Source organism: Neofelis nebulosa, chromosome 15, assembly GCF_028018385.1.
Source record: "Neofelis nebulosa isolate mNeoNeb1 chromosome 15, mNeoNeb1.pri, whole genome shotgun sequence".
Taxonomy (NCBI): Eukaryota; Metazoa; Chordata; class Mammalia; order Carnivora; family Felidae; genus Neofelis; species Neofelis nebulosa.
The window spans coordinates 73,919,181-73,929,956 of NC_080796.1; the positions used below are offsets into that span (position 1 = coordinate 73,919,181).

A 10,776-nucleotide genomic window follows, 5' to 3' on the forward strand; every position below is an offset into this window, starting at 1 on the left:
GCAGAGGTCAGCTCCACCTGGCAGCTCGAACCCTGACTTGATCTTACGGATTCGGGTTCAAATATATATGAAATGCAGTACATACAGGGACATTCATTTCAATGTTCGCCGTAGCCAAATGTTGGAAACGCGAGGTTCTGGTCAAACATATCCATGGGACGTCCCCCTGCAGTGTCACTGAAAGACCAGTGGACAAAGGCAGTGCCAGGCGCATCGATACAGAACAGTCCTCCATGTGCAATTGAGAATGAGAAAGCAAGCTGCAGAGCGGTGTCTGCATGCCAATGTGTGGTATCGCCTGTATGTACACACATGCAAGATGTGTATATATGTGGCAAGTAAGCTCTAGGCCCAGCCTGGCGCTTGAACTCACAACCCCGAGATCAAGAGTCCTGGCATCCCTGCATAGAATGTCTTCGGAAGGACTCCAAAGTAACAGTGGTTGTTTGAGGGAAAGACCCAAGTCACTGGGGAATGAAGATGATACCTTTTGGTACCTTATGAATTTTGTGTCCTATGCATTTATTATTAGCCAAAATAATTTTAAGCAGAAACACCAAAGAACAACAACAAGCGGGTTTGTTCAGCCAGACAGGAGCTCCTTTGCAAATACTACGTGCTGTTCTCACATCCTATTTACTGACGTCTCTCTTCTCCACAATAAAACCGTAAGCTCTTCTAGGACAGGAACCGGCGTACCCGGGGGCTCCATAAATATTAATAATTGACAAAAAGAACTATCTGGGGTCTGCCGTCTTCGCCCCGGAAGTCCTTCAAATCCCTCTGCCTTCCTCACTGGACCCAGTTTATTGGGATCCGTTCGGATCTTGAATGCAGACACCCTGGCCACTTGTAGGCAAGAGCGGGGCCAGTCGGGTAGGAGGGGCCGCGAGTGTGGCTGTGCACCTGTGCAGGCTGGGACGCCTCGCAGCCCCAGGGGACGAGTTGCTCAAGCCGGAATCTGGGTGGAAGGAGGCGGTCTCTTTAAGAGCTGCTGGCTTGGCCCCGCCCTGCAGAGAGATCAGCTGCATCTGGGAGTCACATGACTGCCGGTGGGTCTTCCGCCCTCGGAGGCTGGGGCCGCATGTGCGGCTCTGAGGGGCCCCGCCGGGGCTGGGGGCGCTGTGCCCCCAGCCCCGTGCTCCTCCTGAGTTTGCTTGCGTCTGCAGCCCCGCTTGGCCTGCTGGGGGAGGACACCCGCCAGGTGAGGGGCTAGAGCAGTAGATGTTTCGGGAAACGCAGCCCTGGGAGGGAGCTTGGAATCTGGGGCACCCGAGGCGCAGGGGTGGGGTGGCTGCTTGGAGACGAGTTCTTCAGCCAGGGCTCCTGGGACAGGACTGTGGAGGAGGGCGGGTGTGAGGGTTCCCTGTCTTCCAGTGGAAGCTGGGCCCTGACTCGGCCCTGAGCGACCCAGGTCCAGGCGAGCGTTGGGCTGCTTCTCCCCCTGCCCCTGCCCTGCGCCCTCATCCGTCCGCTGGGGGCGGGCAGTTGTGGCTCTGCCCTCCTCTCCCCCAGCCCTCAACACTCCTCCTGCCTTTCCCCATCACGTCCAAGCTGCTTTGCCCTGTGTCTCTCCCCCGACCCTGTTCCCTTGACCCTCCACTGCTCCGTGTTCTAGGTGTCTCTGGAGGTCATCCCTCCCGGGCTGGACGCCCCCCAGAACCTCCTGCACATCCGGGCGGTGGGAACCAACTCCACACTGCACTACGTGTGGAGCAGCGTGGGGCCTCTGGCAGTGCTACTCGTGGCCACCGACACCCCCCACAGCACCCTGAGTGTCAACTGGAGCCTCCTGCTGTCCCCTGAGCCTGACGGGGGCCTGGTGGTGCTCCCCAAGGACAGCATCCAGTTCTCTTCTGCCCTTGTCTTTACCAGGGTGAGGAGGTTGGGGGAGAACCAAGGGGGAGCGTGTGCGGAGCAGAGGGTTCATCCGGATTCGAGGGAGGGACTGAAGACGGGGTACGGGAAGCAGTCAGGTACGGGAGCCTGCAGGTGGGGGCCCATGGGTGGGGGTGGTTCCGGGGACAGCTGGACTCAGGCAAGCCCTGCCCCACCTCACCCCACCCGCCAGCTCTTTGAATTTGATGGCGCCAACACATCCGAGGGGGCCAAGCCTCCGGGAGAACCGTATCCCCCGTATTCCCTGGCCAAGTTCTCCTGGAACAATATCACGGACTCATTGGATCCTGCCACCCTGAGCGCCACATTTCGAGGCCGCCCCACTGACGACCCCACCGGGGCTTTTGCCAATGGCAGCCTCGCCTTCAGGGTAAGGGTGTGGGGAAGCAGAGGAACTCAGAAGGCTGGTTTATGAGGGTGGGGGTGCCCTTCAAAGCCAGGCCTGCCCCCCTGCTTCCCGTCCTCCCCCACCTCCCCCATCCCAGGTGCAGGCCTTCTCTGGATCCGGCAGACCAGACCAGCCCCCGCGCCTCCTGCATTCGGCCGACACCTGCCAGCTAGAGGTGGCCCTCGTCGGGGCCTCTCCCCGGGGAAACCGCTCCCTGTTTGGGCTGGAGGTAGCCACCCTGGGCCAGGGCCCCGACTGCCCCTTGATGCAGGAGCAACATTCCATCGACGATGAATATGCACCTGCTGTCTTCCAGGTCAGGCCTTCAGCAGAGAGGCAGGTGGGTGGGGGGATGCGGGAGAGAACCATGGAACCGTTTATCTTTTTAGCGACATAGTTCAGCTCCTTTAAGTGACGGTCACTGTGCTGACAAATCTCTGCCTTCAGTGGAGAAGACGGAAGGCGGCCCTGGGGGCCTGGGGGTCTGGGGGCAGGAGCTGAGTACAGGTTTGCAGAGGGTTGGGGCTGGAAAAGGACCCAGTGCCCGTGGCCCAACTCCCCTTCCGACAGAGGAGAGATTAAGGCTCTGTGCCAATAGCCTGTGAGTCCTTGAAGCAGACCCAGGACTCAGGACACCTAGTGACAGTTGGAGGCCGGGAAGGGTGGGGGAACAGAAGGGTTGGGCACAGACTGGTCCTCCTCAGCCTGTGGCTTGTCTTTCTCCCCAGGTGAACCAGCTGCTGTGGGGCTCCCTCCCATCCGGCTTCGTGCAGTGGCGACCAGTGGCTTTCTCCCAGAGGCAGAGGGGCCGGGAATCAACCCTGCCCTGCCAAGCTTCCCCTCTTCACCCCTCCTTGGCATACCTCCCCCAGTCACCCATAGTCAGAGCCTTCTTTGAGTCCCACAATAACTTCTGTGCCTTCAATTTGACATTTGGGGCTTCCACAGGCCCTGGCTACTGGGACGCACACTACCTCAGTTGGTGAGAGCCTGGGGCAGGGTGGGGGTGCTGAGCCGGGGCTTTGGGAGGGGACGTGGGGGAGCCTGGCCTCCCAGCGTATTCGTCTAATGTGCTCACCTCTGTTTCTCACTTGTGCTTGCCTCAGGTCGACGCTCCTGGGTGTGGGCACCCCTCCATTGGACACCTTGTCCCCACTAGTCCTAGGCATCATGGCGGTGGCCCTGGGGGCCCCGGGGCTCATGCTGCTGGCTGGAGGCGTGTTTCTGCTGCTGGGCCACAGGCAGTGCTCAGAATACCAGCGCATAAACTGAGGCCCGCTCTCTGGAGGGCTGGACGTTGATCCCCGGACTTGCCCTGCTGGTCTGCCAGACGGGGGGTCAGCTGCTCCCTTCTCCCACCTGGCTTTTCTGCAGAACATCAGGGACACCTCCACCTTTCCGGAGAACCCCCAGATGGGGCTGCCCTCATACTCTGGGGAGGGCCAGGGGCAGGGCGATGGCTGGAGGGAGGGTCCCTTGGCGATGCCTTACTGCCCCTCTTCCCCCATTTCCCTTAAATGGGACTCACAGGCCTAAACGAGAGGCCTTCTGACTGACTGGCTGCCCTGGAGGGCACGAAATAGACTCATTTTCTGCCCTGGGCTCCTCTCTCAGTGTGTGGGTGTCGCGGGCTGCTGTGTGGCCGGTCCTGGGAATGGGGGGCGGTGGGAGGGGCGCGGGAGGCACTGCTCCAGTGCGGCCCCTTCTCACCAGACATAGCTTCCCTCCCTGCATGGGACCAGGCTGCCTCCAGCCTCACTCCGTCATGTGGGGAGAGTCTGATGCAGCTTGGGTCTGACGAGGAAGGGATGCTTGAGAGCGGGGGGCAACCACAAAGAAGAGCCGAGGAAGCTGTGGCAGCCATTTATTGTCAGACACATGGTCAGACGGCGTCGACGTCGGCCACTGTGCCTTGCAGCTGCTCCCCAGCCAGCACACACGTGGGTGCTGGCGCACACATACCCCTGCCCTCTGGGGAGGCAGGCCTCCCCCTCCGCACCTCTTCCCATGGGAGGGGCGTGGCAGCTTCTGGGCAGTTTGGAGGCTGGAGGTTCGAGGGGCCTAAATAGGTTGGAAGACCGGAGGCCGCAGCTCTGGCGGGGGCAGTTTTGATCATCTCGACGGAGGCTAAAGATCCTACAAAGGCCAATCGTGGAGCCCAGGGCCCCAGGGCCCCAGGAAGGTTTTCACCAAATGTGGAAGTCCAGTTTGGTGGGATGCCCAGCCTTTATCTTGGGCACGGGCAACACTTCCAGTCTCCCCGAGGCCCTCTGCTTGGACAGTGGCGCAGAAACGGTCAGTTTGGCTGTGGCTCTGGCCACTGGGTGCCTCATGGGAGGCTGGAGGCTGGAGGCCGGGGCGGGGAGGGGGGGTGGCCACTGTGGGCACGTGGGCTAGTGGCGGTGCTGGGGGCTGCTCCTGGCCCTGGGCCCTCAGCTTCCGTAAGGGGCGTAGCTGTCCACTTCGTTCCCTGCCAGAAACCAAAGTCCCTCCCTCACGATTGCCCCAGGCCCCCAAGGTGGAGGGCAATACCGACGGAGGGCAGAGGACAGTCAGGGCAGTAGTGGGGCTCGGCCTGGGGTGGGGGCGGTGAGAGGGCGGGCACTCAGCCCCAGGGCCGGGGCCTGTGGTCCGAGGCCGAGCGGGCGTGGTCGGGGTAGTCGAGGCGGCTCTCGGCCGCGGTGAGCATGCGCTCGGGCTCCACCACGAACATGTAGTACAGGTTCCACACCAGCATGGACAGCAGGGGCAGGAACGTGAGGCCGTAGCCGAAGCCTCGGAAGGAGCGGCCCACGGCGAAGGTCAGCCAGTATATCAGCCTGGGGGGCGGGGTGGGGGGGGGCAAGAGGAAGTCAGGCCCCCGGAGAGGAGTGCACGGGCTAGCTGGCGTACAGGCTGGGGGAGGGGAGCACAGGCAGGGGGGCCCACGCGGGTCGGTGCCTACAACTGACACTTCTCAACCCCTGGCGGTTACGTGCTTACTATGTACTAGGCGCCGCACTGATTCCTCCAGGGGCCTATTTAGACTTCCCCACGTGTCTGAGAGGCCGAGGCGTCATTCCCCTCCCTCTGTCTCCTTTTTAAACTTAAGTGTAAAACTTTGGCGTAGGCACCATACAGCCACATGGTTGGAAACGCCAAGGCCGCGGTGAGTGCGGTAAAATGTCTTCCTGTCCTGACTCGCAGCCACCCTGTTCTCTCCACCTCCACTCCACCCCCTCCTCGGACGTCCAGTGTCACGGTGGCTGGCACGTCAAGGGCTGTTGTACGTGTAGATGAGTGAGCAAAAGATTTATGTTTTCCTTTTCTCAAGTTTGGTAGCATGCCGTGTAGACTGCTCTGCACGCTTTTCCCCATTGACCGTGTCTTGAGTGCAGCTCCATCGGTACAGAGACAGCCTCCTCATTCTTTTACGGCTGTAGTATGCTTCACTGTATTTATCTCTCCTTTTGAAGAAGAAACTCAGATTCCAAAGGGGTTAAGTAAAACTGGCCCAAGGTCACACATCAGGGGAATAGTAGAACCGTGATTTGAACACAAGCCCGTTCATCGCCCTCTCTCCTGCCATTTTAGAGGGGCGGGGGGGAAAGAGGGTAAGGAAGCCAGCTTTGAGAGGGCCTGAAGCCCAGAGGCATGGGACCTTCCCCTCTCGGAAGATGTACTCCAAATCCACACCCCTCAGCTTCCTCTCAATATGGGAAGGACCCCTTACTACAGAAGTGACGTGCCTCGCTCTTTTCCCGGAGCAGGGGAAAGTACCTGCTGCTTCTGTACTGCCCTGGGGGGCAGCAAAGCAGAATGAAGGAAAGGTTCCCCTGGTGAGCCCTTATCAGGCCGACTCTGGCAAGCAGGCTACGTGAATTAACTCGCTAATCCCCACAGCTCCATTTCACAGATGGAGAAGTGGAGGCCCGAGCGTGTGAGTAACTTGCCCCGTGGTAGGGAAGAAAGGGCCCTGGTGACAGACGGAGGGGCCTGTATTCCAGGCCCCACCACTGCTGAGCGGCCTGAGCCGCTGGTCTGCTGTGCCTTCCCCACGGTGAAGTGGGTGAGGCAGGCTGGACAGCCCCGGGGGTGCTCTTTGGCCCCCTGACGATTCTTACTGCTCAAGCCGACTTCTGTCTGAGATCAGCACTCCCCAAGACGCACACGGGAGGGTGAGTCACACGGGGAGGAGAAACCAGGCTGCACGCTGGTCAGGAGGCCGGTGGGACAGACAACCACTACACTACAATCAGAAGCGGCAGAGGAGACAGATTCCAGCTCAAGAGAAAGAATGTTCTAGCAGCTAAAGTGACCGGGAATCCCGTATCAAAAGTTAACAACAGGAAATACGTTAGGGGAAAAAATGGGAAGATCTCCGTGTGCCTCCAGAAATTCAGAAGTACTTTCTGGGTCAGCAGCAGTTCACGTGAAAGCAGCCCCAAGGGTTCAGGTGACTTCCAAATGAGAGCAGAGGAGTGGGGCTGCCATGAGAGCCACTGTGGCCTCGCGTCTGTAGGAACAGGAGGCCAATGCCTGTGACAACGGACAAGCAGGAGACTCCCCTGGCCAGAGGGAAGGTCACAGGAGCCCGAGGGACCCTGGGGGAGCAGGGTGTTGCAGTGCGGGGACTGGGAGCTGTGGTCAAGTGTCTGAATGGTCTTAGGCAACTCCAGAGTCAAAGTCAGGGGCGCACTTTTCAGCACAATATAAATAAAAACTTTCTAGTGATGGGACTTGAAAAATGAAACAGACACTCTTACAAAGAACTGGACACTTGGTCACAGGGAGTGTTCAGCTAGAGGCCAGTGGCCAGCTGACCAGAGGGTCACGGAAGAGCGCTCCCAGCAATGAGCAGGAGGTTGATCGAGATGACACCGGAAAGCCCTTCCAGTGTTAGGCTGGTACCTGGGTCTCTGAACTCAACTTCCTTTGGGAAGACACACCTGCTACCAGGTGAGGCAAGGTGCAAGGGGGACAGTGGAGGCACCGATGCAGGACGCACGTGTGGGCTAATGCAGTCCAGAAGGCTCCCTGCCCCCATCTCCCCAGGCCAGACGCCTGGGCCCCTCCAGCACCATCATCTCCCCCGGGCCCCACCCGCAACCCCACTCACCGGGAGACGGCAAAGAGGCCAGTGAGCAGAGGGAGCAGCTTGAGGGTCTCTTGGGGCAGGTAGGTGGCGAGCACGGCCAGGTTGAAAAAGTACAGGATGAAGAGCTGGACCGACTGGGCCACATAGCGCCGGTGGATCTCCACCTCCCGCCGCGGCTCCCCAAAGGGCCGCAGCGCCGAGAAGCACAAGAGGCTGAGCCCGTACACCAGGAGCCCTGGGGCAGGGGGGAGGGGGGGAAGGGCGCACAGGGGGTCAGCGCCCAGCGGCCACGGGAGGCGGGGGAGGGTTCGCGGTGGGGCTCCCACCCCGGCACCGGCTGGGCACACCGGGCGGTGCGGGGGAGGCCCAGGGAAGGGGATCTCCGCCCCCGGCCCCGCTCCCTTCTCCCCTGCCCGGCTCACCCAGTACGATGGGGAAGGTGGCAAAGACCCCGCAGCGCAGCGTGTAGATGAGGCGGGAGCTCATGGTAGGCAGCCGCGGGGCGTCGAAGGGCAGGAAGGCGTAGGCCCCGTACAGCAGGCAGGGGAAGAGAACGAGGGCGGCTCCCACCGAGGCCACGGCCCGCACCCCGTCCCGGCCCCCGCAGCCCCCGCAGGCCCCGCAGGAGCGGCCTGGCGGCCTCACCACGGCCTCGGCCCACTTGCGCTCGGGGGGCTCGGGCTGGGTGGCCCGGGCAGGCGGGCGGGTCCGGTGGCGCTCGCCCTCACCCGCCTCGCAGCGCACAACCAGGTCCTCCTGGGGCCGCCGCTCGATGCACTGCAGGTCGATGGGCACAAAGGCCCGGGCCGCCTTCTCGGGCAGCAGGTTGGCATCATCTTCGGACAACTCCTCTAGCTTGGTGGGTGGCTCTGAGCGGAGGGGTGCGGGCTCGATGTCCCGCCATCCGGGGGGGTCTGGGAACGGGGCACTGGGCTGAGGGCCAGTCCCCCAGGGCAGGGTGGCAGCTTCGCTTACCGTGCTGTCGAGAGCATCCTCAGTCCCCTCTTCGGCTGTGGGAGACCCAGCAGAAGACCCCGCCCTGGAGGACTCGGCTCCACAGGACTCAGCCCCACCTTCCCCTTCCGGCTGCCGGCCATTGGGGACCAAGGCCTGGGGCGGGCTCTTCTCCGGGGCCTCAGACCCCTTCACTTCCAGCAGGGCCAGGGTCTCGGGTTCTGTCATCCTGGGGCCTCAGTTCCGGGGTGTACCATGAGGTCCTATCACCCTAGAGGGAGCAGAAGAAAGCTCTGTCAAAAGTTCCTGGCTTCTGGCCCTTGGGACAGGGGGATAGACTTGGAACTCTCTGGGGCAGCTGGTCTCACGGGCTTTAGCCCCTTCTGGGGCCTTAGGAAGAACACGGTACCAAGGAAGGTGTTGAAACAGAAGGAGGTGGGAGGGAAGGGAGCGGCTGAAATGGAGACACCCTTTCGACGTCAGACGCCATCCAGCAGGAGAGGGTGAGTCAGGGGGCACAGGCGTTGGCAGTTGTGGCCTCAGCCGGCTCCCGCCCGTGCCTTCTACCAGCCCCCTCCGAAACCCCCGGGGTCACGCCCACCCTAGTGCAGAAACCAGAGGAAGGTGGGGTGTCCAGAACTTTGCCTGGAGCTCCCTTCCCACTAGGGGCCTCTTGTGGCCAGAGGCTGCGCCTTTACCCTCAAACCTCCCCTTCTTGTAGATCCTTGTTTGAAACTCTCCTGGAAACCGATACCAGTGATTTGCTAATAAATCTGTCCCAAGGAGCCCGCAACGGCAGTGCGCCCTGTTCTTTCGTCCGCAGTGTGGGTACCTGGGTGGTTTCCATGCTCTTCGCTAGTCCGTGCCCTCCATCCTCCCTCTCCAGAGGGCCTGGGGCTGTCCATTCTGGCTTCTAGGTCTAATTATGGCCGTTCCCCATGCCTCCCCTCCTGTTTTTCTCCGTTTCCCCCATCTCACTGCTTCTGGATGGGGCAGAGTCCCCTCCCTCCACCTCCTCGAGGGCCTTCTACCCCTTGCCATGTGAACCCATGACACCCTCTTACTTTCCATCTGCAGAGGCGGAGGGTCCCCAACGTTTGGGAAGGAGCTGCCCAGCTCCCTGCTGGCTCTGCAAGTATCCCTCCCAGTCTCTCTCCCTTTACCTGTGTCTCCAAACCTGTCTGACCAGAGCAGGTGGGGCCCAGATTAAAGGGGCAGGCCCTGCCCTGCTGAATCTGCCGACAGAAAAAGCATTGGAGGACGTCACCCTTTCCAAAAGTGGGGGTGCAGCTGGGCACAAGGGTAAGTGTGTGCTCTAGGCAGATGGGATGTGTAGGAGCTTGAAGCTCAGGAAAGCAGAGGGCACATCAAAGGGTGCTCGGAGTAGGTAGAAAAGGTGGAACTTCTACACTTACTCGTGCAGTATTTGGTGAGCACCTGTTATTGGCTAGGCACTATTCTAGGCACAGACATAGGAGAGAAGAGTGCAGGCAAGGTCCCTGCCCTCGAGTAGCCTGTTCTATTGCGGTAACAGGTAATAAAGAGCCTAATCAATAGGACAGTTTGAGTAGAGAAAACCTCTTTGCCAAGACAACATCTGAGCTGAGACCTGACAGGAAATGAGGAGGGCTCCAGAGCAAGTAAAAGACCCACTTAGGCTGGTTCAGGAACAGAAGAAAGGTTGGTGGCTGGAACCAGGAGCACCGAGGTGGAAGGGAATTTATGTTCCTATCACAACTTCCCCAGACTTCCCAAGATACCTTGCTTTTTTAGCCTAGGTTCAATGCCAAGAAAGCAATAGGAATCCAAGGTAATCTTTCCAAGGCAGAAACCTGAGAGAGGGGCTTCTCATTCCTGTCCGAAGTCCGAAGTCATGTCCACTCCGAAGTCACTTGAGCTTTGTGAGGGCGGGACAGGGTCTGGATCGCTCTTCGCCCGTGTCTCCAGAACCCAAGGCTGGAAGACAGCAGGCGTTCAATAAATGTTTGCTGGGCTGCTGAGAGACAGCAAGTGGAAGGCTGTGGGGTAGGGGAGCTGAGGGCGAGGCGCCTGCACGAGGGTCACGTCTTGGAGGGGCCTCACTCTTACGGTCCTCCTCTCCCCGGGAAACTCTCACATACACTTTCGTTTGTTCTTTTAAGCAACGGGGGAAAGGGAGAACTGGATCACCTGCAACCTGAGAGAGACGCGACTCAAATGGGGGGACAGGTGTAGGGTCGGCAGAGCGGACCAAATGGCCACCGCAGCACAAAACAAAGTCTCGCTCCTGGCCGTGGGCCCATCTGCCGCGACCCTTAGTTGAGCCCCAGCCCCTCGCCGGGTCCACTGTCCGTTCTCTGGCAGGTTTGTCAATAAAGTTTTTCGCAAGGACTTGGAGAGGCCGGAAAGAAGCCGCGCTGCCCAGAGTTAGTTCTGGCAACTTCCCGGGAGGGAAAACGAGCCTCGCGAGACTTGGTAG

At 60.4% G+C, this 10,776-nt stretch overlaps 2 protein-coding genes across 6 annotated transcripts; one reads left to right on the plus strand and one right to left on the minus strand.

Moving 5' to 3' along the window:
* Window positions 1–1,027: 1,027 nt before the first annotated feature.
* On the plus strand, window positions 1,028–3,889 carry GLMP (glycosylated lysosomal membrane protein). 2 transcript variants are annotated; one of them, XM_058700458.1, is made up of 6 exons: window positions 1,028–1,204; window positions 1,619–1,876; window positions 2,072–2,269; window positions 2,385–2,603; window positions 3,016–3,269; window positions 3,394–3,889. In XM_058700458.1, the coding sequence occupies exons 1-6, from the start codon at window positions 1,043–1,045 to the stop codon at window positions 3,557–3,559; spliced, it is 1,257 nt and encodes a 418-aa protein (XP_058556441.1). In that variant the 5' UTR covers window positions 1,028–1,042; the 3' UTR covers window positions 3,560–3,889. The 2 variants fall into 2 exon arrangements, with proteins under 2 accessions (XP_058556441.1, XP_058556442.1); XM_058700459.1 differs by lacking the exon at window positions 3,016–3,269.
* Window positions 3,890–4,139: 250 nt separating this feature from the next.
* Window positions 4,140–10,742, minus strand: TMEM79 (transmembrane protein 79). Of its 4 annotated transcripts, XM_058700464.1 has the most exons (5): window positions 9,383–9,556; window positions 7,787–8,589; window positions 7,386–7,599; window positions 6,391–6,515; window positions 4,992–5,106 (listed from the first exon to the last, which is right to left on the minus strand). In XM_058700464.1, exons 2-4 carry the CDS (start codon window positions 8,544–8,546, stop codon window positions 6,416–6,418), a joined length of 1,074 nt encoding a protein of 357 aa, XP_058556447.1. In that variant the 5' UTR covers window positions 8,547–8,589; window positions 9,383–9,556; the 3' UTR covers window positions 4,992–5,106; window positions 6,391–6,415. The 4 variants fall into 4 exon arrangements, with proteins under 4 accessions (XP_058556444.1, XP_058556443.1, XP_058556447.1 ...); XM_058700461.1 differs by lacking the exons at window positions 6,391–6,515; window positions 9,383–9,556 and adding an exon at window positions 10,488–10,742 and having other exon boundaries at window positions 4,140–5,106; XM_058700460.1 differs by lacking the exon at window positions 6,391–6,515 and having other exon boundaries at window positions 4,140–5,106; window positions 9,383–9,527.
* Window positions 10,743–10,776: the final 34 nt, after the last annotated feature.